The 25,502-nt window shown below is 45.4% G+C and overlaps 1 protein-coding gene across 1 annotated transcript in view; it reads right to left on the bottom strand.

The window, feature by feature from the left end:
- Positions 1 to 24,174, bottom strand: part of LOC121329055 (E3 ubiquitin-protein ligase HUWE1-like) — a 67,543-nt gene extending 43,369 nt beyond the window's left edge. The window contains 22 exon segments of the mRNA XM_041274339.1: positions 1,264 to 1,475; positions 3,128 to 3,219; positions 3,541 to 3,718; positions 4,694 to 4,800; positions 5,110 to 5,190; positions 5,493 to 5,594; positions 6,708 to 6,821; positions 7,319 to 7,424; positions 7,603 to 7,743; positions 8,102 to 8,229; positions 8,496 to 8,646; positions 9,441 to 9,541; positions 10,850 to 10,949; positions 12,451 to 12,519; positions 13,290 to 13,337; positions 13,622 to 13,699; positions 13,962 to 14,024; positions 14,688 to 14,840; positions 14,961 to 15,167; positions 16,069 to 16,167; positions 16,727 to 16,796; positions 24,099 to 24,174. Coding sequence (XP_041130273.1) covers positions 1,264 to 1,475; positions 3,128 to 3,219; positions 3,541 to 3,718; positions 4,694 to 4,800; positions 5,110 to 5,190; positions 5,493 to 5,594; positions 6,708 to 6,821; positions 7,319 to 7,424; positions 7,603 to 7,743; positions 8,102 to 8,229; positions 8,496 to 8,646; positions 9,441 to 9,541; positions 10,850 to 10,949; positions 12,451 to 12,519; positions 13,290 to 13,337; positions 13,622 to 13,699; positions 13,962 to 14,024; positions 14,688 to 14,840; positions 14,961 to 15,167; positions 16,069 to 16,167; positions 16,727 to 16,771 — 2,375 coding nt within the window. The 5' untranslated portion in view covers positions 16,772 to 16,796; positions 24,099 to 24,174.
- Positions 24,175 to 25,502: the final 1,328 nt, after the last annotated feature.

The following is a 25,502-nucleotide window of genomic DNA, read 5'->3' as shown; positions in this document are numbered from 1 at the left end:
TCAAAATGCATGTTCGAGTGTCAGGTGGCAAGAATCTAGAGGAGAGTGAATTCCGCTCTCTGTACGAGAGACCTGGCATGGAGTGTGTGAGAAACAGAGATCTGGCCAAAAGTTTACTTTAGTGTCACCCTAGAAAAAAAAAAAAAAAAAAAAACTCCAGAAGTATGTTAAGAAGGGAACATTATTCAGCAGCCTTCATTCGACTTCATGAAGCAAAACTGATTAATTCTATATAGGAGGGGGTGCAAAACTTTTGGCCAGAGCTGAACATCCACTCTATGCAGATTCTGACACTCAGGAAGTTGCAGTAAGGACGAAGTGAAAACTGCGGCTTAGGTAATTGTTTTCAGCAAAACAGGGCACACACACACACACTGTCTTCCTCACCTCCCCGAAAAACACAAGCTCACAAAAATATCCAAAAAGACAGACCACAAAGGATACAAGATCCACTCTTGTTTTCAAAAGCTTGTTAGATTTTTTTTTTTTTGAGAAACCGAACGAGAGAGATAGAGAAGAGAGAGGGGGAGAGAGAGCGGTGTTTGAAAGCAGGCTTGCTTGTTTGTCCCCCACTGAGACGTGCAGCACCCTGAGCTCTGCTGCAATGCGGCATTTTTTGTTTTTCCAAACCACCCCCCCCCCCCCCCACCCACAAAAAAATATATAAATAACACAATAAAATCAACCAAAAACCAGCTTTTAAAATTTAAAAAAATAAATACAATTGTAGGAGGCAACAAGTTTAAAAGCGAGCAGAGCAGAGAGTGTCCTTTTCTCTTAAAAAAAAAAAAAAAAAAGTATGAATACAGACTCAGCCAGAGAAAGAGGGGAATTAAAAAAAAACCCACAAAACTCATGACTTGGACTAATGCCCTTATGGCTCAAATTTAAAAAAACGAAAAAAAAACACACACAGATAAGCTATTCACAGCAGCGAAGAAACTCCAGCAAGGGACTGTGGAGTGGTTTTCTAGCGACAAGCGAGCCGAGAGAAAGAACTGCAACTAGGAGCGAGAATTCTTCCTCCAAATTCATCCCGCTTTCATTAGCCAGAAAAAACAAACAAAAACGATAGCTGCATTGTAGGAAAGAGAAACAAGAGAGAGACACAGACAGATAAAGGAGGAGAAAATGAAAACATCAGCATCCCATGACATCACGCCTACGTCAAAGCACATGGTGTGACAAAGCCTGGTTGAGCAGATTGCAATTTCATACACACACTCCTCCTCTTCTCTCCTCCAGTCCCTGCCCTGTACTCACTGCTGGCTGGGCTCAGGCTCCCCTTGCTGCGCTGTGCTGAAGCTCTGCATGGCCTGCACCTCCTCCTCCTCCTCATCCTCGCTCGACGCCTCCTCTGCTGCGTGGTTGGAGCGGGGCGGGGGGGCGGTGGCCGTGCCGTCAGCTTTCTGGATCGACGGTTTCTGGCAGATGTACTCTGGGGCACGGCCCAGGTTACAGATCGCCTCCAGCAACTGCAAAGAATTGCATTCCCCGTGTCACTGTCACCGCTGAGAAACTGTGTCACACCTGCCCGACTGCAATTACACCAGATCATTGATCCACGACAGTCGGTTACGCATATCACTACTCTTGCGTTTTCAACCATCTATTTTTATTTAAATTAAATAAATTGCCTATTTTCCTCTGAATTTGACATCTCTAACCGCTACCACCCCCACGCTGACTCGGCAGCGGCAAAGACTAACACACGCTGTCCTCTGAACGTGTGCCCTCAGCTTCTTAAGGGAAGCTTACGGGCAAGCCCGCAGGCGCCCGGCCAGACCACAGGGGGCGCTGGTGCGCGGTGAGCAGAGGACACCAATTGTGCGCCGGCCCCTTGGAGCTCCCTTCTACGGGCGGCGCTCGAATAGCCTGGAGTCGATGACTTGCAGGCAAGGGCGCTGGAACTAGGGGTGCTGCAGCACCCCCTGACTTTGCATGTCTTCCATCATATACAGGGGGTTACAGTTTTGTTAAATAACTTTAAAAATTTTGTTCCAGTGCCACTGCTTACAGGGCCACCGTACTTTGCAGTACAGGATTGAAACACACAGAGGACAGGGGAGGGACTGATGTTCACGTGCTTTATTCACAAGGCACGAGAGGATATAAGCAGGATACTATTTCATGAACTAAACGCATCAGGTACGGGTTTTGTTTCCTTACTACTAATAAATGTAATGAATTATTTTTTGAGAAAACATATTTTAAATGGTGAGTAGTGTCCATTACTTTTATAAAGACCCTGAGAATAAGTGTTTATAATGTCACTGCAATTACTCTGGTGAAACAATACCTCGTAAATTTGCCCAAACATCAATTTTTCAACAAAACACTTTTCAGGAATTATGGTCATGTTTTTATACATGTATCTCTAACAGAATACAAACTGATTTTTTGTGAATTTTTATAGGAAGAGAGCAAAAAAAACAAACACGCCTGGTCCTGGGGGCGCATCCCTCTGAAAAATGCTTGGTGCCGAAAGGGTTAAGTCCAGTAATCTGTCACATATCCAACTGCAGTGGGACCAGAGTCAGGGCGGATATGTGAAAAGTCGGATAGATGAATACTGTTAAATACCGTTACGCACAGCTGTAGCAATTACTACATTCACACGATTGTTTTGCGATTCAGCTTTTATTAGAGATTAACCCTTTGCTGTCCTATATCAGACCAGGCCCGGCATTACGATTTTCCCTTTCCTGTCCGACATCACAAAGATGTCAAGCACAGGTCTCTAGTCGTTTTCCCTCCAGAAAAAGCAGAGAATCTTTCAAATGGCAGAGTGAGAACGATAGGAGCCGAATAAAGCCACTTTTTAAAAAAAAAAAAAAAAGGTGCATCTGATAGCCCCTTCCACCACAGAGATAATACAGACATAACAAAGGAGAGAGCTGCTTCTGCATCCAGCACTCAAAGAATATCACAGATATCAGCAGAGGTTTTTGAGATGTTACAGTAATAAAATAAGACTTGGATCGCATTGAGGAGTTTGGTGATAAAGTAAGGGAACATTATCCAGCAGCTTTCATTGGATTATGAAGCAAAATGAGTTAATTCCACAGAGGGAAGCAAAACTTTTGTCCACAGCTGTACTGTAGCGCCCAGCCCCGCTCGCTCTCACCTTGATGATGGCGGTGGTGGCGTCTGTCTTCAGGGTGGGCTGGTGTCTCATTAGCTCGTCCACGGCGCTGCCCAGATTAGAGGCAGTGTCTCCTGCAACACACCAAACACACGCGTGTTCTAGAGGGGTTCACAGGTACCGTGCACAGACATATTACAGATATATTTAGATAATATATTGGTGGCAGTCGTGGGATATTTGGTGGATTGAGATCTGGATAGATAGAGATAATATTGATGATAGCAGTGGGATTTGTTTGAGATTCGATATCCGAGTCGTAATTTGTTGCCACTGTGTGCAGATCTATTTTAACATTGCTGCCGCTTGCAATTTTTGATTGATGATGTGTTGGAATTGATTAAAAGGGAATTGAAGATTGAACAGGAATCCTCCCCCTCCCCCCCAGGACTCACCAAGCGGGTCGGAGCTGCGCCGGCGACGCATGGCAGGCAGGTAGTCTGGAGAGAGGAGCACCTTGAAGAGCCGCCCGAAGGGCTGGCACTGCACGAAGGACTGCAGCCCACGAGCATTGAGGCACAGGGCACTGAACACGTTCGGCAAGGAGCCGAGAACCTCCCGCGTAGCAGGGACCTGCAGAGAGAGGGACTGTGAGAGAGAGCGTGAGAGAGACAGGGCCAAGAAAGGAGGGACAGGGGGGACTGTGAGAGAGGAGGGACACGGACAGAGAGGAGGGACTGTGAGAGAGAGCGTGAGAGACAGGGCCAAGAAAGGAGGGACAGGGGGGACTGAGAGAGGAGGGACACGGACAGAGAGGAGGGACTGTGAGAGAGAGCGTGAGAGACAGGGCCAAGAAAGGAGGGACAGGGGGGGACAGGGACAGAGAGAGGAGGGACAGAAAGAGAGGAGGGACAGACAGAGAGGAGGGACTGTGAGACAGCATGAGAGGAGGGACAGAGAGAGAGGAGGGACTGTGAGACAGCATGAGAGACAGGGCCAAGAGGAGGGACAGGGAGAGAGAGAGGGGGGACTGTGAGACAGCATGGGAGGAGGGACAGAGAGAGGAGGGACACAGACAGAGAGGAGGGACAGTGAGACAGCATGAGGAGGGACAGACAGCATGAGAGACAGGGCCAAGAGGAGGGACAGGGAGAGAGAGAGACAGATTCTCCTCCCTAGTCTCCCAAGGCTGTCTCCTCCCTGGAGAGAGAGAGACAGAGGGAGACAGACAGAGGAGGGACTGTGACAGAGCGTGAGAGACAGGGCCAAGAGAGGAGGGACAGGGGGAAGGAGAGAGAGAGAAACACACACAGCGCCAAGAGGAGAGACAGAAAAAGAGGCGAGACAGAGAGGTGGGGGTGAAGAGGGTCAACAAAGAAAGAGGGGAAAAGCTGTACTTTGTTAATTTGGTATCATGCCACTGGTATAAGTTCTTTAAATAAGTTTGACTGGTAGAAAATTAACTTTAACAAGTTATAATTATGATACAATGGTGGGCGAGATGGGCTAGTTTACAGCACAGGCTGTGAGTTAGTGTTATACGTGCTAATGATAGGAGAGGGGTGGGGATGGGGAGGAGGCTAGTTTAATGCTGGTTTATAAACTCACATCTTTGATGAGAAGTGCGTGCAGCATGACGTCTGTGAGTCCGTTGTCCTGCAGGGAGGACAGGAGAGAGGGTTCCTGGAACACGAATACCGTGACCACTTCCGTCGCTGTGAGACGGGAAGAGAGGGAGAGGCGCAGAGATACGGTTAGGAATACAAAAGGCTCAGCAGTATTGTTAGCCGCTGTACGCTGGTAACATTTTCTGATTTTCAAATAAATTAAAATTAAGGGATCACAAAGACACTGGGCGAGAGACCTTTTATCTAAAAAAAAAAAAAAAAAAAAAAAGTTAAGATTTGAATAAGCTGTTTTCAGAAAGAATGTACAGCGCTCTAGAGTCTTGCTGCACTGCACTGCCTGGTTAAGTTACACAAACCTTGTGAAGCAATAATGAATAAATCCCGGTGGCAACTCACCTAGCAGAAAGAGAGAGGGTCCGTAATACTCTGCATTGCTGATGATGTGTTTCAGTGAGGCAGGTAGAGACCCGTCCATTACTGCAGCAGAGAGAGACAAGCGTGAACAAACAGGCATTCGGACAGGGCAGCAGAGCAAACCTCACCACCCCAGCCTGATCGAGATCAGAGCCAAACAGATTTCACTGCATTCTCAAATACAACAACTACTGGAAGACGCTGAGAAAGACTCCCAGTGGAAACGCTTGCTGTTGAATTTAGGAAGTTTCTTGCAGTGTTTCTGTTGGAGACAGTGTGAAAGGGTTCTACTGGAAACGCTTGCCTTTGAATTTAGGAAGTTTCTTGCACTGTTTCTGTTGGAGACAGTGTGAAAGGGTTCTCACCATGTCGGATACCGTCCGAGAAGGCCGGGTCCGGGATGGCTTTCTTCAGGAAATTCAACATGGATTTGAGCAGAGCAGCTCTCTGAGGGATGCACTGGACTCCTGCACAGGACAAACACACACGAAATATCAGCAACGGACTGAGGGGCGTGGCTGTCAGTGTACATGTCTCAGGTGTGTGTGTGCTACTGACAGCTCTGTGCGTGTGTGTTACTGATAGCTCTGTATGTTTGTGTGTGTTACTGACAGTTCTCTGTGTGTGTTACTGACAGTTCTCGCTCTGTGTTACTGACAGTTCTCGCTCTGTGTTACTGACAGTTCTCGCTCTGTGTTACTGACAGTTCTCGCTCTGTGTTACTGACAGTTCTCGCTCTGTGTCTGTGTGTTACTGACAGTTCTCTCTCTGTGTCTGTGTTACTGACAGGCGTGCGTGCGCGCGCTACTGACAGGCGTGCGTGCGCGCGCTACTGACAGGCGTGCGTGCGCGCGCTACTGACAGGCGTGCGTGCGCGCGCTACTGACAGGCGTGCGTGCGCGCGCTACTGACAGGCGTGCGTGCGCGCGCTACTGACAGCGTGCGCGCGCTACTGACAGGCGTGCGTGCGCGCGCTACTGACAGGCGTGCGTGCGCGCGCTACTGACAGGCGTGCGTGCGCGCGCTACTGACAGGCGTGCGTGCGCGCGCTACTGACAGGCGTGCGTGCGCGCGCTACTGACAGGCGTGCGTGCGCGCGCTACTGACAGGCGTGCGTGCGCGCGCTACTGACAGGCGTGCGTGCGCGCGCTACTGACAGGCGTGCGTGCGCGCGCTACTGACAGGCGTGCGTGCGCGCGCTACTGACAGGCGTGCGCGCGCTACTGACAGGCAGGCGCGCGCTACTGACAGGCGTGCGGGTGTGTGTTAGACAGGTGTGTGTGTGTTACTGACAGGTGTGCGTAGGTGTGTGTTACTGACAGGTGTGCGTAGGTGTGTGTTACTGACAGGTGTGCGTAGGTGTGTGTTACTGACAGGTGTGCGTAGGTGTGTGTTACTGACAGGTGTGTGTTACTGACAGGCGTGCATGCGTGCGTTACTGACAGGCGTGCGGGTGTGTGTTAGACAGGTGTGTGCGTGTTACTGGCAGGTGTGCGTAGGTGCGCGTTACTGGCAGGTGCGCGTGTGCGTGAGTGTTACTGACAGATCTGTGTGTCAGAACCTCCCTCGGGTGTGTTTACCTGGTCTGGGGGTGAAGCTGAGGCTGGCGCTGGTCTGTCCTCGACTCTCACCCTCAGCTCTCTGCTCTGTGGAGGTTGAAGGACCAGGGCTGCTCTCCATGGCAACATCTGACACTGGAAACCAAAAACATTATAGACAACCACACAACCACAAACTGTACACTTTCACCTGCATTTCCAAAAACTCAACTGGCCTAAATCAAAGACAGAGGGGGGCCCAGCGTCTGGCTCTTGACAGCATACAAGCTGCACTGAGCCTCGCAATAAGGGCCCTGTTCAAGGTTTTTAATTGACAGACTGCAGTGACAATATATTAAATCAATTAAACACACATCTTACATAGTTGCTGGCTTCTCTCGATATAGATATATCCTATCTCTTCTCTAGATAGAGATAGGATATACAATATTTACTCATTTTTTCAGTTAGAGAAGCGAGTCACATTTGCGTTTCAGCAAGAGCTACAGTTACAATTCTGCTGGGAGATGCAGAACTTCAGATTAAAAAAGGGAAATGTAACCCTGAATTATCTTCATTAATAAACTGCATTCAGGTAAATCAAGTAGAGAGGTGAGAGTTTGTGCGAGACAGGAGTTTCGTTCCACCCCTACCGTCTGTGTCCGTCTCCATTTCCTCCCCCTCCTGGCCTGTGCTGGGCCGATGGATCTTTGGTTTGATAACGAAGGGGCACTCCTTCCGACACAGCTCCACCTCGTGCTGGGCGAGACAGAGAGAGAGACAGAGATAAAAACAGAGATAAAAACAGAGAGAGGCAGGGGCAGAGAAAGGCAGAGGCAGACAGAGTGAGAAAGATTCAGAAACAGCAGCAAGGTGTGTTTAAAAAACACACATCATGAGTTTGGGGTCACGTGTGTGAGTTTCAGCCCCTCCTGACCTCCAGTCTGCTGATGAAGATGGCCAGGCCGGTGTGAGACTGGAAGGCAGCCATGTCGAGGTTAGTGATGAGATCCACCACTCTCACCGCCCGCGTCACGAAGGTGATCTGATCCTGTTCATCCCCCAGAAACTTTATCACCTGCCAGGGAGGAGGAGAGGCATGAGAAACAAGGGGGCAGGATGTCTTATAGAATAATAATAATAATGGATAGGTATTTTTTTTTTTTTTTTTTTTTTTTTTTTTAAATCAGCGCAACAGTTTTCTGGTATGAAAAAATAAATCTTAATAAATTCAATGACAAACGTTTTGACGAGAAATGTTTTTCCTTTTTTTAAACAGTTTTCCAGTGGAAACGCTTGTCATTGAATTTGTGAAGTTTCTTTTAGAGTTTGAGTAACTACATTAAGAATGACAGCAAACACATAGGGGTCAGTTTTAATAAAGCAGCTGCTTCCTCTTTAACGGAGTGGCGGGGGGTCGTCTCTGGGGGTCTCACCTTGAGCAGGGCCTCCATCATACCACAGGACACCAGCGCCTCCCCACCCGCGTCGTAACTGGCCAGGTGATAGAGGAAGGAGAAGAGCGCCGTAGCAAACTGGTGAGGGTAGGGCTCCGTCAGGGGGTCTGAGAGAGAGGTGGGGGGTGATTTTAATACATGTGCTTTACAATGCTTCACCACACCTATCTGTGCTTTACAATGCTTCCCTATGCTCTACCAGACCTATCTGTGCTTTACAATGCTTCCCTATGCTCTACCAGACCTCTCTGTGCTTTACAATGCTTCCCTATGCTCTACCAGATCTCTAATTTATTACACTTTGATTTTACTGTGTGACACTTTCATAAGTACTGCGAGACACACACAGCCTCTCTCGCTCAGGCTGGCTCACCGATCATGGCTTGGATGCAGCTCCTGACCAGCGCGGGCAGGAAGCCATGGTAGGAGGCAGTGCCAGTGCAATCGATGATGCTGCTCAGCTTGGGGGTCCTCTCCAAGTGAACGATGGAGGTCAAAGTGCGCAGAGAGGCCGCCTTGATATCCTGCAGACAAACGAGTAGACTCCATTAGAAATTAACAAGCACATTAAAACAACCCTGGGCACCCCGAGTGACGCATTCGCCAAAGGCGCTCCGCGTGGAGTGCAGGATGCGCCCCAGTGACCGGACTTCGCCAGTTCGAGTCCAGGCTATTCCATTGCAGACGGGAGCTCCCATTGGTTGAGCGCCGCCCGGGGGGGCGGGAGTGGGGGGGGGGGGGGTCTTAGGTCAGCCAGCGTGTGCTCAGCTCACCGTGCACCAGCGCCCCCTGTGGTCTGGCCGGGTGCCTGCGGTCTTGCCTGTAAGCTGCCCAGAGCTGCGTCGACAGCGTGTTTGTCCTCGCCGCTCCCTGTCCGGGGCAAGGATACCTCCTGTACCAACTACAATACAACCTGGAGCCAAGACGGTTGCCGCAGGGCCCCAGTTGCACTGTACCTGCTTTCCGCAGACAACGAAAGATTAATAAATCTATTGTTATACAGAACCTTTCATAGTGGACCACCATCATAAAGCGCTTTACAAGATACGAGACTAGGGTGTGTGAACTATGCATCAGCTGCAGAGTCACTCACAACAACGTCTCACCCCAAAGACGCAGCACAAGGAGGTTCAGTGACTTGCTCAGGGTCACACACAGCGAGTCAGGGGCTGAGCTGGGATTTGAACCTCCTGGTTACAAGCCTGTTTCTTTAACCACTGGACCACACAGCCCCCTTTATATTAAAAACTATAGATATTAAAAGCTGCTATGAAACTGTACCAAAAGTTACAGATCTGTAGAAATGATCCCTTCTCACCATCAGCTGCTTGTCTGTGATCTGCAGCACATCCACCAGCTCCTCGATCAAGCCGTTGTACAAGATGCTGTTGGCAGAGTCTTGCAGCGCATTGGAGTACACTACAACACAGAGACATGGGGGGGGGGGGGGGGGGGTTAACAATCACCTAATTGTGGTAATTCACCATCCGATCTTAAGCTACTCGATCAACCTCGTTGATCCAATATATGATGGACACGTTGAATGTTTTTTTTGCAAGGTTTTTTTTGCAAAAAAACATTTGATGATTCAAGGTTTACGGGACCTGCGAAACACTGAGGCCTGGAGAGAAGTGTTAAACTTGAACAATTCATCAATTAAAACCAGCTGAGAGCTCGGGGTGGAACGAAAGCCAGGAGGACGCTGCGGGCTGCCGGAGGGAGCTGCGTTTGACACCCCTTCTAGCCCACTTCACAAACCTGCATTTACTCAAGGCAACATTGAGAGAGTCCTAATGCCCCTGCTGTGGCTGCTGGTTTTCATTCCAACCGAGCTCTCAATTACTGAACTAGACCCTTAAATTGAACTGATCATTTGCTTAATTAGACCCTTTTGACTGTTCTCAGCTCCTAAAAAAAGCTGCAGCTTTTAAAATGGCTTCTGTTAACCCTTCGCAGTCCTGTGTGGGACCAGGTCTGACATTACAATTTTCCCTTTCCACTCCAATGCTGGACCCTGTCCCACATCAAAAAGACGTCAAGAGCAGGTCTCTAGTCGTTCTTTCTCCAGAAAAAGCAGAGAAAACCTTTCAATGGCCGAGTGAGACCGATAGGAGACGAAAGAAACCGAAAAAAAGGAGCGTGTGAGCAACAGAGCTAGCAGCTGCACCAAAGACAGAATGATGCACACAAAGAGAGAGCTGCTTCTGCATCCAGCGCTCAAAGAATATCAGACATTTCCAGAGCTTTTTGAGATGTTATAGTAATAAAATAATGACTTGGATCGCATTATTGAGTAGTTTGGTGATAAAACAAGTGATCAGGAAAGGATTTCAGTATGCACGACTATAAAAACGTATGTGAAAAATACAGCAAACAAGGGGTGGGGCTTGGCTGGAGAAGCAGTACTGAGTGTCCTGTTGCGATTCAGTGCCTTTTAAACCTGTTTTGCTCTGAAAAATCTTTTAAACGGCACGTGTGAAAATAAATTGGACCCGACACGCCTGACAAGCGCTGAATAAATGGACCGCTAATTAAACAAATTACAGTTCAGTTAATTTAAACCAGAAGACGCTAATTTGATTTATATCTATGCACGTTCCTATTTCTTTATCAGTATGAGAATCTGAACTGGGTATCCCTGGCTGTCTGTAAAGATACTTAACACTGAAACGGTGCAGTTACAGAACTAACAGGACTAAGAGACACGGATGGTTTCATTTTCCTCACCTAGAATGGAGATGGCGTGCAGCCTGGCCTGCACTGCCTGCAGCCTCTTCTTGTGATTGGAGAATCCGTGAGCCAATCGTATGTGTGTGAACAGCAGGATCTGCGACAAAATTACAATGATTTTTTGATATACAACATGCAGGAATGTTAATATGAAGAAGGTCTTTTAAAAATCACCCAGGCTAATAGATAGAAGATACACAGACTTATACACAGAGAGAGATACAGAGAGAGGAGAGATATCTTGTTTTAATATAAACTGTTTTCCTTTGAATTTAACGACAATTTTTTTTTCACAAAAAACGCCTGCCTCTTAAATTTGGAGTATAGTGTAGTGATATTACAAGCGCCGCCCGGGGGGGGACTAGGTCAACCAGATTGTCCTGGGCTCAATGCGCAACAGCGACCCCTGTGGTCTGGCCAGGTGCCTGCAGGCTCGCCTGTAAGCTGCCCAGAGCCGCGTGGTTCTCCGATGCTGTGGCTCTGAGGTGGCTGCACAGCTGGCATGCAGAGTGAAAAGAAGCGGTCGGCTGACGGCTTCGGAGGACAGCGTGTGTTCGCCTTCGTCCATCCCGAGTCAGCGAGGGGGTGGCAGCGGTGAGCCGGGTTGAAATAAAAATTAAAATTGGACATTTCAAATTGGGGAGAAAATAAGAACTTGGCGATTCCCAAACCAAGACGTCACGGCCCGATGCCATCCAGCAGCCACTCTCAAAGAAGCGGGAGAGGAAAGGAGGGGGAGTACTGGGAGAGATTCAGTATCGTTACAGGCATGTTCAATTTACCAGTATAAAACCTGCTTTACCTAGTAAATGCGTTTGTAACATTCCACTGCAGTAACTCTTTGTATAGACGGCTCTTACATGGTTATCAAGGCTGTATCTTTCTAAATGCATCTTTGCTTGAAGTTATTGAGGGTGGAGATTTGGGGCTGTGTCTAAACTCGAAGGACTACATTACATAGAGAGAGAGACAGAGAGAGAGAGGAGACAGATCAGAAAGAGGAGACAGAGCCAGAGAGAGAGAGAGAGAGAGAGAGAGAGGAGACAGGAGACAGAGACATCTTATTTTAGATACAGGTACAGTACATTCAGTTATGGAACCCTTAGGAATCTGTTTAACTCTAAAAATCAGTTTTCCATGGTTTTAATAACTGTACACCTGCCTTCCACACCCTCAATCAGAAGAATAAACACCACAAGGACACAGCACAGTAAACTGAAATTGACCTTACCACTGGAATCGTAACTGTAGCAAAAACACAAGAATTACAACGCCCAGGAAAACCTGGGTTAACGTTGGGCTGGTTTTTAAACAAAACACATTAGTGCCGCTTGCTCGGTCAGTCAGCCCATACTTGCTTTGAAATCTGCCTCACCTTTCTGAATACATTTGTCAGTACAGTAATTCAGTCTCCCCGTGACCAGCACGCCGCACCTATACGGATGCATCTCACACACGATTGCATGCTTCCAGTTGAAAGACACAGTTACGATCAGGTAAAGGACAGCATTACGATTCAGCGCTACACACAGCGAGGCGTTCCCTTTCCTCCGACTGCCTCCACTCGATTGAGGTCAGCCTGTCAGAATCTCACTCACCTGCTTGTCCTTGGGGATGCTGTACATGAGAGTCAACGACTCCATGATCTCAGACGGGCTTTCTGAAATCTGAAACAACAAAACAGCCGTGTGAGCCTGTCACAACCGAACACCATAACCCCATCCTAGCAGTGCACAGATCAGCTTGTACCTGCGCTGCACATTCTACTCCTGCTGCCAAGTGGAACTATTTGCTGTATCTTGCGTTTGATTTCACGCCTACAGTCTATCCGCGGTCATGTTTTTTTTGTAATTGTTCTTAGTTGAAATCGTTTTCATCCACTCATCGGAAGTTAACTGCTCTCAGTCCAACTCGCTCTCATATGTAATTATTTACTGTACTCTCTTCACTCTTATTTCAATTTGATCTTATTTGCTATTCATTTTATTGTACTTTACAACTGATCTTATCTGCAATGTGATATTTTGTAACAATTGTAAGGTGCCCTGCATAAGGGTATCCGCTAATAAATAATAATAATAATAATAATAATAATAATAATAATAAACAGAGAAGGACACTTTATATAGATGTTTTGCAGACTGCATGAGGGAGGCTGACCTACATTGCAAAGCCCCACTCCCACACATTCTAAATATAAAAAGGCTGACATTCATTATATATAAAAAAATGACAGAAGGCAATGTAGGTTCACAAAAATGTGAATTGATAAAAAAAATTAAACAAACAATTATATCAGGATGTTTCAAACTACAAGTCTTATCAAAACCAGATTCTGACATTAGATTTGATCAGCCTATGCCCCGAGCTGGATTCTATTAGAGCCTTATGCGATACACGATGTCTCTGTAAGAAGACAGCCCTACAGTCCTCTCACCTTGTCCAGCTGCTCAATGTGGATGTAATGTAGTGTATTGCTGGTCGTCTGGGAATTACAGTGCAGGAGACAAGATTAGCAACCGATATTAGTAATAATACTGGCAATAATAATAATAACAATAATTAATACTACAGCTACTACCAATACTAATTATTATAATACTGCCAATAACAACAATAAATAACAACACAGCTGTTACTAACAATAATGCTATCAAAGCAATTCTCTCACTCAACAATACAGTCTTACAACCCAACAGCCTGGATGAACGTTCAGCACTAAATGAGACTTGGAATGATTTTCATTGAATTCTTGCGCTCTCGTTTCACCTTTCTTTCAACTTTGACCTCGGCACTCGGCTCTGCGTAGAACTCAAAGTGTAGTGTCGTCGCACTGGGGGGGTATTTCTGAGAGAGAGAGGCGCAAAACCATACATTATCTGTGCAGCTTTTAACACTGTAGGGATGGTAATAAGACTCCTGTTGCACAGCAGTGTCACCCAGTCCAGGTTTTACTACCAGCTTGATCAGCCCCAGTGTGTCTAGGCAACAAGCTCAGGTGTGTCTGATTATTAAACTCCCAGTGAAACCAGGACTGGATCAAACCGCTGTGTAACGGGAGTCTGATTTCCAGACCTGAATAAAATTCAGAACATTAAAACAAACTCACCATCATGGCTAAATCCCTACAACACTCTGCCAGACCAAATCCATTGTCCTTCCCTCCCCAGCTCTGAAAGATACAATGAAAAAGGTTACAAAAAACAGGACGTAAAACAAACAAGGTCCTAGTGGAAGTGACTCTGCAGCAGTTGTTGATGATGCAAAGTTCACCCCTCTGGTCTCTGTAAGTCGCTTTGGATAAATCTGCTGAACGACTACAATATAACAATACCATACTTTTGCTAGTTGTTGTCATCCAAAAGGCACTGTTATAACAATTAAGGCATATTCAGTTACGTAGATAAAGCTGAAATTATGCTGAACGCCAGCTTAGAGTCATTTTAATACAAATCTGCGTTCAGGTGATCAGAGGAATTTATGTAAATACTCAACGTGGTTACAAATTACCCACCATCTATCAGCTGGTCACTTCAATAAATGACAATATACACAGCTAGGACCAAAGAGGTTTTGCACCCCCCTCTAGAATGAACTCATTTGGCTTTGTAAAGTCGTGTGAAAGCTGCTGAATAATGTTCCCTTGTTAACATATTGAATTACACACCGCTTTGGAGTTTCCCCATGTACGTAAATGACAAAAAAAAAATTGAAAAAAGTGACATTTCAACATTAAATTCTACTGAACTGCTATTATGGCTTCTGGTAGACTTTTTTTGGAGATATCATTTTATAGTTTCTTTGATAAATGATGTTAAATAAAACACACACACACCTCTGCCAGGTGCTGCAGTCTGGACAGCAGTGGGGCCCTCTTGTCCGAGCCGAGCCTGGTGATGTAGTTGGATCTCTTGCTGAACACGTACAGCAGGTTGAGCACGGCCAGCACCACCTGCATGTCACAGGAGGCCAGCAGCGCCGTCAAGTGCTAGAGGGGAGGGAGGGAGAGCGAGATGGGGACAGCAGTGAAGTTCAGCACAGCCAGTAACAGGCTCTTCAGACACTGAATATCACTGTATTTCTATTGTATTATACTCCTGTTCTGTACCTCTATGGAGCTGTAGAGATGTCTGGAGAAGCTGTATTCGATTAGCAGCGCAGTGAAGTTCAGCACAGCCAATAACAGGCTCTTCAGCTGGCAGTTCTCTGGTCGGTCACAGACCAGCATCCAGGACATGGTCTCCACAGTCTGGCCAGCGTCCGCCAGGATCCCGTCGAAACGGTCCAGCAGGTCCACCCAGTGGTACAGCTCGCACTGGGAACAGTGGGGAGGGGCAGGGTTAGCGAGCTCTGTTGCAAATCCATTTTTAGTTTTAACAAATACAACACTAAAGGATTTATTATTTTATTTATTTTCTTTAAAAAAAAAAAATAAATAAATTGTTGTATTTAAGTCAGGCATGGGAATCAGACTCCTATTCCACAGCAGTGTGATCCAGTCCAGGTTTTACTACCAGCTTGATCAGCCCCCAGTGTGTCTAGGCAACAAGCTCAGGTGTGTCTTATTAAAATCCTCGTGAAACCAGGACTGGATCACACTGCTGTGCACCAGGAGTCTGATTCCCAGCCCTGATATTATATACATTAATTATTAGCCCAATTAGCATTTAATTTTAAGACCACCTAGACATAACATTACAGCCCAAGACTAAGGCTCATGGATCCAGCGGTTTAAGAAAGAGGTCTTGATACCAGGAGGTTCAAATCCTGGCTCAGCCACCGACTCCCTGTGCGTGTGTGTGTGTGACCCTGAGCAAGTCACTTCACCTCCTTGTGCGCCGTCCTTCGGACGAGACGTGAAACAAACGAGGTCCTGTTGGAAGTGACTCTGCAGCAGCAGCAGCTGTTGATGATGCAGAGTTCACCCCCCTAGTCTCTAAGTCGCCTTGGATAAAGGCGTCTGCTGAACAACTCACTACTAATAACAGTAAGAAGGTTTTGTCGTGCTGAGAGACAAGTTAGAAACCCCCCCCCCCCATCAGCGTGTGTTGTGCTGAAGACAAAGATTATTTTTTCCAAATGATTTTTCAGCTGTGTGGGTATGGGGTTCTGACAGGACTTTAAAAGTCAAATTTGATAAGTTATGTTTCGTCTAAATTGATACAGGGATGGAGGAGAATATAGCGCCCAAGCCGTGCGTGGAGAGCACCCCCTACCTTTCCAATGTTCCATGTCTTGATCTGCAGCAGCTGCTGCAGGAGCTGTTGATCATTACATGCCTTCAGCTTGTCAATGAGGATCCTGCAGTCGGCAGGCTGGAGAAAAAAAAAAAAACAAGGGACTGGAGTGAAGACTTCAAAAACCATATAAACGTCAAGGAGTTAAAAGTTAACCCACGTCTTCAAACACAGCACAGGAGAGAAGAACAAGATGAGATGAGAGAGAGAGCGGAGACAGACACACATTCCACTGCAGCAACCCTTTGTATAGACAGCTCTTACATGGTTATCAAGGCTGTATCTTTCTAAATGATCTTTGCTTGAAGTTGAGGGTGGAGATTTGGGGCTATGTCTAAACTCAAAGGAATACAATACATTACTTAGAGAAAGAGACAGAGAGAGAGAGGAGACAGATCAGAGAGATAGCAGAAAGAGGAGACAGAGCAGAGAGCGGAGAAACAGACAGCAGAGACAGGAGAGAGGGAGGGAGAGAGGTGACAGGCAGACACCCTCCACACTCCCCCTGAGGCTCTCAGTAACTCCTGCTGAACAAGACCCTGGGCAAGATGAACATTTCTACAGACGTGTGAAAATGACGAGACACACGACGTTCGGGGATAAAAAAAAAATAATAAAAATGAAACTCTTTACTCACAGCTTCTGTGGGGGTTTTCTTTAACTTGCTTCTGTCCACTTTCATTGTCGCTAATTTCTACTTTCTGCTCCTGATAAAAATGAGAAAAAAAAGCACACATTGGATGATGTACAGTACTTTAAAAGGATCACGACTGAAGCAAACTGTTGGGATATTAAACCAGTGCAGACAGAGGAGAAACACAATCATATACTAAAAAAAATAAAATCTGATTATATCAAAACTAACAGGAGTCTAGAAGTGTGTGATGTGTAGGCAAGATTCAAGGGATCACAGTCACTGTCTGTGTGTGTGCGACCCTGAGCAAGTCACCTCACCTCCTTGTGCTCCGTCCTTCGGACGAGATGTAAAACAAACGAGGTCCTATTGGAAGTGACTCTGCAGCAGCAGCAGTTGTTGATGATGCAGAGTTCACCCCCCTAGTCTCTGAGTCGCTGTGGATAAAAGTGTCTGCTGAATGACTAATTAATAACAATAATAAGTGCAAAAGATCCAGACTTTCAATTTAAGATTTAATAAAAATAAGTGTGCATCCCAGTACAGTTTAATAGCGCAAAGCCACTGTGTTGATTTGTATTTATTTTTCTTTTTTTTTTTTTAAACCAGGATGGTGTGACGCAATGCCGCCTGCTGCTGCTGCCACCATCACTAAGAAAGAATCCTTCAGAAAGCAGCCCAACACTGCAGTATTTAAAAAAAAAAAAAAAAAAAAAAAAAAATTAAATACAAAACACTCCATCGCAGGGTTATGAATCACAGCGTCCCGCACCACAGCACTCTGCGTCGGAAGCACTTAACAGAATGAAAGCACTTCTGTAAGAGGTATGATTAACAGCGCAGCCGCCCTGCACAGATCGATCTCCCCTGCAAACAACACCCGCAAGACCAGGGAACCACAGGGCCAAGCTAGCGCAGATTAGACATCCCTTAACTAAACTTACCGGACGTGACCACAATGCCACACTGCCTCCCAGTCCCTCAGCTCTAACCACTAAGCTAGGTTACACTGCCTCCCACTCCCTCAGCTCTAACCACTAAGCTGGGCCACACTGCCTCCCTCCCAGTCCCAGACAGAGACGCAGTTCACATCCCACTCTTATCGGGGTAAGGCGGCAAGCCGAGCGATCGATACGAAACGAATTAACAAATGTACCAATTCATTTCAGGAACGGAGTTAGCAGGTACAGAAGAGCAAATCAATACCACTGCGAGGCGAGGCAGGGCTGCCTGCGATTCTGAACAGCTCACTGCAAGACTTCTCTTACGGAGAGATGGTAGATTGATTTTTCGCTCATTGTTCAGCAACAGTGGCATTGCAGCAAAGCACTGGAAACGAGAAAACTTTTGAAACAACCTAAAAAAAAAAAAAGTCAATTGTCTTGAAACAGGGTTTTCAGTTACAACTACAGCAGGGTCAGCAAAACCGACTGTCTTAATGAGAGGACGTCCGACAAGTAACGATAATCAATGACAAATAATAACAAAATACATATTCAATCAGCAAGAAGCAAAATCTCTCTAGACAAATCGCACGGTAAAAAAAAGGCAAAAACAAACAGAAAAATAAATAAAAAGCGCGCCATCTTGCTTTGCTGGAATCATTTCTCCTTTCTAAATCACACGGCAAATAAAATTAAAAAAGGGAAGATCTTTTATTTAGAGCAGGGGTCTCGAACCCGGGTCACGGAGAGCTGCAGGGTCTTTTACTTGAACCAAGTTACTTAAATTGAACCAGTTATTGGCTCGATCAGACCAGATTAGCAGGCGTTCCTGATCTTTGGCCGTTGACAATGGAAAGACTCCTAGAAAAACCTGCAGGATTGGGGTTCTCCGGGACCAGGCTTGGGGACCCCTGGGAGTAGAGACTCCGACCCACACACGAAGGAATGGATATCCAGCAGGCAGGGCCCCTATTGCTCTGCTTTCTACCATCCCAGCAAGGAGGAGACAGACTGCACACAGAGGGGAGACAGCACTGCAGAGCACACACACACAGTAACACTGTGTGAACGCAAAGGAGACATGAACAGGAAAAAGCAGCGTCCTTTCTCGAAGTGATTTGCTAGATTTCAGATCTGAACATGTATCCTCGGTCTGGACGCAGGAATAGAGGACGCACTGTATGGTTTATTCTCTGTGCATTTTCTAACTTGCAAATTAGTTCAGTGCGGTTGTTTTGCATCAGGTGATCTGTGGTCCAGTGCACTGACGGAGTTCAGCAGGGACTGCTACCAACACAGCGCAGAGGGGAACGAGCTACAAGAGAGCTTTACATTATTATTATCACTTAGTCATTCAGCAGATGAATATATCCACAGTGACTCCTAGACCTGGGGGTGAACTCCGCATCATCAACAACTGCTGCAGAGTCACTTCCAAGCCATACCACATGGGAGACAAACAGGTGCCAGTAATCCCGACTGGAAATGTGACTGCATGTAACTGCACTCCTCCGTGTGACAGCAGACAGCCTCTGTGTGTGTAACTGAGGTTGTGTCTTTGTAAATGTGTATTTTTCTGATGTGTTATTTTTTTTTCCCCCCTCAAATTGAGGGCGGGAAATTTGGGCTGCCTCCTTAAATTTTGAAGGAAAGCGGTATGACCAACTTATCCCTTTAAAATCAGGGGAAGGTAACCTTGCCTCTTCCAGTCCATTCCACTGCAGGTCTTCGTGCCAACCGGACCCATATCCCGAAGGAGTAGAGTGGCAGAGTCAAGGTTACCTACCAATGAATTTAAAAGGGATCTCTTGCCCCAAAAAAGTGAATGTAGACATTTAGTGACACATCTTGTAAACTCACCTACAACTTAGTCAAGAAAATACCATTTAAAGGAGAAAAAAAAAAGGGGGAACCCTTGGCATTTCAACAGATGGTACGATATACTATTACTATTGAGTCATTCAGCAGATGCTTTTAACCAAAGCGACTCAGAGATTAGGGGGGTGAACTCTGCATCATCAACAACTGCTGCTGCTGCTGCAGAGTCACTTCCAATAGGACCTCGTTTTTGTCTCATCCGAAGGACAGATCACAAGGAGATGAAGTGACTTGTTCAGGGTCACACTCACACACACACACAGGGAGTCAGTGGCTGAGCCAGGATTTGAACTTTTGGTATCAAGACCCCTTTCTCTAACCACTGGACCAGCAAGTCTTCAGTACAGAGGTGCTTCCATACCTAACTGACAACTTACTGCTGAGCACCTGCACCGCTACTGTGTCACTGTAGATACAAATTGCCTTAATCCCATTTTACCTCGTATTGTATTCCAGTAGCATTTGAACAGACTGTCAGCTATACTGTGTTTAAATATTCTGTTTTTCGCATTGTAACCCTGTCCTGCCCTGCAACACCTGTGCCAGTCGCCTCGGATAAAGGCTTCTGCCAAATAATCCAATAATGATGATAATAATAATCCTGGACAAGAATGGCTGTCCAAGGAGGGATAAAGATTCAATATTTTAAAAAATGTTGATTTTAGAAATAAAAGGAATAGCACTACAACCGTGTGTGTGTCTCTCTCTGTCACACACACACACAGGCAGTTGTATTTGCACTGATTTCCCACCATGCACCGGGGAAAGCATCCCGTTCTAGGGGTGTGACGGTTAAGCACACACACGCCTTGGAAATGCAAAACCTCAATGGATAAGTTCCTGGAAGGCTTAAAATAGTAAAATATTGCAAAACTCCTCCGCCTGCCTGCCTGTTTTTAAGGAGCTCCACAGATTGCAACATAATCTTGGGGGGGGGGGGGGATTTCAAAATTATCATCCCTTCAAAACTGTAAAACTTTAAACCCCAACTCAGGGGGTGGTTAGCTAGCCCCTAATCTCTCCCTTCCCACTGCTTGTCCCAAACCCTCTTCCAAATTGTTCAATTGAGCCAATTCATTAAACCTCCACTTAACCAGACCCTGAAGTCGTTCATCCCCTAGGCCCTCCAGCAGCACGATCGGTTGATTCCATACCCCCCCCCTCCCCCAACCCCTCACTTTCTTACCTCTTCACAGCACTAGTTTCTGCCGTTTCCTTGTTTTTATAATCCAGTTGTTCAGATTGATCACAGGGCGGCATGGCTGTATATGAAATGTTGTGCTGTTGCTCCGACACATGAACTGCTTCATGCATGTGCGTGTGTCACAGCTGACCATCGGGTGGTAGCGTACTGGCACTCAGACCATGTGACCTACAGCTAAAACAAGGGTGCTCAATCCTGGTCCCGGAGGGCTGGCTCCCTCCTGGTTTTTGTTCAAACTGTACACAACTGATTAATTGGACGAATTAAGCTTCTAATAAGAGCCCTTGTAATTTAGGGTATAGTTGTAACAAGAGCCAGGAGAGACGCCGGCCCTCCAGGACTAGGATTGGGCACCCCCGAGCTAAAGGAACACTATGCAGTAATCTCTGAACCACAGCTTACCAAACCCAGTCCTTACTTCAGTCTCCTGGTTTTCGCTCCAACTGAGCTCCGAGTTACTGAAGTGAACCCTTGAAAAATCGGATACCATCGGCTAAAATTAGACTTTTTTTTTTTTTTAATTGTTCTCTGTTCAGATCAGTTGGAACGAATTTTTTTTTTTTTTTTTAAATGACACAGGGATCCCAGGCCGGGGTTATTTAATTATGTATACGATATACGGTGAAATTAATTAATTAATTAAAAACTCACAGTTTACTTGATACCTGGTTGTTTAATTATGTGATTGATTCAGGCAGATAGAAAACTACACGTGGCGTTCACAATAACTCCCCGCCCCCTTTACAAAAAACAGCTGCACAAATTAAATAAAAAGCGATTGGGTTCATGAAACAAACACGCAGAATGTGTTGCGATGTTTCAATCCAGCGTGGCCACCTTTCACTTTCAACACCAACCGCAACAGCCGAGGAAGAAGAGGGGCAGCGACACAAGGAGAAGACGAAATGAACAGGGCTGTAGTAACGTGTTTCAGACTGCAAATGCTTCCCAACCCTGTCTGAGCTCTCAATTCACCCTTATTGAATTGTTTCACTTTTACTGGATCGCGGTTGGGGTCAATTCCTTTTTTTTTTTTTTTTTTTTTTTTTTTTTAAATCAATTCCTCGTTTTTCATGTTCCCTTTTCATCAAACACATCGCTGATCAGAATTGCAAATCCGCAGCATGCTCATACAATAGAGCTTCTCATCACAGCGGCAGCAAATTCACTTCGTTGAAATTCTGTTTGTCAGCCAATTAAAATGTGGCTTCAAATGAAAGCTGTTGAACAATCAAGCAATAATTACGTCTCAAATATCCATTCCAATTCCTATATATACACACACACCACACTGGGGTCACGCAATTTTGGGTTGTCACTTAGTTACCGGCAACACAAATGTAATTCACGATCGTATTAACCGAATTTATAGATAGCATATTATACCTTGTTTAATATTATTATACCCCCTATATAATGTTAATAATTGTAATAATAATTAATAAATAATATAATACTAATAATAATATATTTTAAATACAAAAGAATGTTGGAAAATAGGTAATATTATACATTTTAAATAATATCAAGACCAAAAACACCTAACCTTATATAAATGTAATACAATTCTGTACAAGCCAAGAAATATGATCTATCTGCGATCAAAGGAAATTTTAAAACCCGGCCTTGCCTTGGGCCTTGTGGGGCAACTGGAACTCGGGAAAAACCAAGCACTAGGTAAAGCGGAGGTATTTAAATTGCTTACTGCGATTTGAACTCGTTTTATAGCAGCAGTCTGCCTCATCAGCCGTTTCTTTCCAGTGTGTTTAAAATTGCAATCCAAGACAAGGTTATTGCAACAAGCGAGGCAGCCGCTGAATCACCCTCGCTAGGCCTCGTACCGGCGCAGCGCCACACAGACCGGCTTCTGCAAAATGAGCTCTCCTCCGATTACACAGCACCTGAAATGTTCACGTCCTGAGCGCAAACAATTATAAATGTGTTATTTACCAATGGGAAAAAAAAAAAAACAGCGCATTGTGTATCTGTTGATATAAAAGTTGGCGCATAACAAATGGATAAATTGCTCCAAATTTATTAATAATAATAATAATAATAATAATAATAATAATGTTTGCTGAATAACTGTCTAAAAGTACTGTGAATGCAAAATATCGCTTCGTTTTTTCACCGATTGGGCAAACTAAATAGTGCTTGTCACTGCAACTCCCCAGCAAAACATTTCAAGTAGCAAAAATGCCTCGATACAGTACACAGGCACACCATCGCAGGTTTAAAATCTGCTCGAATTGATCAGTTACGCCGCCAGTTTTGGATTTGGCTAGCAACAAGCATGTTTATCGATACTAGCTACCGGCTCTGTACTGGAACAGTCAGACAAACCTGTAACCCTGCCATCGTGCACAACATGCATCACACACACACACTGTTCATACAGCCTGCTATTACTGCTACTAATAACCAAGTTTAAAAAAAAAACAGTTTTAAAAAGTTAGCTTATTCATTAAATGCTAAATGTACACCAGCTGTCCGCATACTCCCCTCTTCTCTTCCCTTAAAGGGCAGTTCTCACGCCAGCCTAGTTATTATGGTTTATTTGGTAGCTGCTAGCGTCCTCGCATTATCAGGACATATCGCGACTCTGTCTTTATTCTGGGTCTATGAATGCTAACCGACTAGTGTGGGCTGCACACGATACACACCTCACACTGGTCTAGCATAACACCCCAATCTATATAATAATAATAATAATAATAATAATAATAATAATAATAATAATACTACTATCTGCTCGTATCACGGTTAAATGCATTTTCCAAGCCGGCTTCTTTCTGCTCAGCGCTTACACATCCACCATCATGAGGACTAGCGTTTCCTCACAAGTTACTCTCGGAGCCTCTGTACTCATGACACGCACATAGCAAGAAATCAAACCCTGACATGCTATTTCAGTCTGCTATTTCTCTGATACACAGCCCAGCTCAACCCAGGTTCAGCCCTGCTTTCTGTCCCATTGCTAAATTGCCTCATATTTTCGCTCCAGACAACCTTCATTTCACACCCTTATATATACTTACTGTGCGCCTCCCGACCCCATCTCTCTCTCTCTCCCTCTCCTCTCCCTCTCCTCTCCGTGTTTCAATCCATCCATCCGCCCCCCATCATGTCAAAACTAGTTACAAAACAGCAAATTAAAGATGGCGGTTCACACAGCAGTCCTCCCGGGTCTATCCCGGCAAAACCGCCTTTTTCAGGGGTCTTCCGAACCCCGCGGAGCCCCCATTCCCGCCACCCCATGTTCCCGGTCACCCCGAGACCCCGTCCCCCTTTCTCCCCGGTTCCCTGATCGTCTCCAACCTCGGCTTTAGAAGAAAACATTCTCGGTTACCTGGAGCTGCGGTTTAATTCGCATCCGCCATCTTACACCAGCGAGCAGGAGAGACTCAAAGCTCGCGAGATCGCGCGGGGTTTCCTAGCCTTCTGACGTTCGGATAGACGACTCCCACAACCTCCGCCATCTTGGGTTCATAACGAGGCTGGCTCTGCCGAGTCGGGCTGCACAACTCAACAGTTCTCAATTCAAATGTAATTATCTAATTATCTATCTATCTATCTATCTATCTATCTATCTATCTATCTACATTTGATTTGGAGACTGTTGAGTTATATATTGTTTGTCTGAGTTTGACAGCTGTTGGTCAGTGGCTGACGTGCGTTGCAGTCGTCAGACACGCGTTTGTTACGTATAACCGAATGATACAAAATGGCATAGAATCGTATTCGAATATTTAATGTCAGAATTAAAAGTTTGATGTAAACAGAAAAGCGTTTTCAGTCAACAATTGCTATATATAATTAGTTTTGAAATGTATAATTAGTATTTTCAGTGAATAATTAAGACTTAATTTCCCCAACATGGACCGAATCTGGAAGACAGTGGTGCATCATTTTAGAATCAGAACCCCACCTCAGAACTGCGTGGGTCTCAGTTCTAACATGTGTGACGTCACTTTCAAAGTGAAAACAGCCGCATCGGTCTCTGCCGTACTATTTCTACACTGCTGTAAGAAGGCGGCGGAATGACGAAACGGTTTCAGTTTATCAGTGAATTTTCTTATTCATGAAGTATTTCTAGTGATTGCTGAGCATCCTGTTTCATTTCAGAGGGCTGTATCGCACCAATATCAGGGTTTAGTGCTATATATTATAAAAACATTTCAGAGGGCTGTACTGCATCATTATCAGGGTTTAGTGCTATATATTATAAAAACATTTCAGAGGGCTGTATTGCATCAATTATCAGGGTTTAGTGCTATATATTATAAAGACATTTCAGAGGGCTGGATCTCATCAATATCAGGGTCTAGTGCTGTATATTATAAAGACACTTCAGAGGGCTGTATTGCATCATTATCAGGGTCTAGTGCTGTATATTATAAAGACATTTCAGAGGGCTGGATCTCATCAATATCAGGGTCTAGTGCTGTATATTATAAAGACATTTCAGAGGGCTGGATCTCATCAATATCAGGGTCTAGTGCTGTATATTATAAAGACATTTCAGAGGGCTGGATCTCATCAATATCAGGGTCTAGTGCTGTATATTATAAAGACATTTCAGAGGGCTGGATCGCATCAATATCAGGGTCTAGTGCTGTGTATTATAAAGACATTTCAGAGGGCTGGATCTCATCAATATCAGGGTCTAGTGCTGTATATTATAAAGACATTTCAGAGGGCTGGATCTCATCAATATCAGGGTCTAGTGCTGTATATTATAAAGACATTTCAG

The sequence above is a fragment of the Polyodon spathula genome, chromosome 16 (genome assembly GCF_017654505.1).
Source record: "Polyodon spathula isolate WHYD16114869_AA chromosome 16, ASM1765450v1, whole genome shotgun sequence".
Lineage (NCBI taxonomy): Eukaryota > Metazoa > Chordata > Actinopteri > Acipenseriformes > Polyodontidae > Polyodon > Polyodon spathula.
The sequence above is the reverse complement of the archived record's forward strand: the minus strand, read 5'-3'. Positions and strand labels throughout refer to the sequence as shown.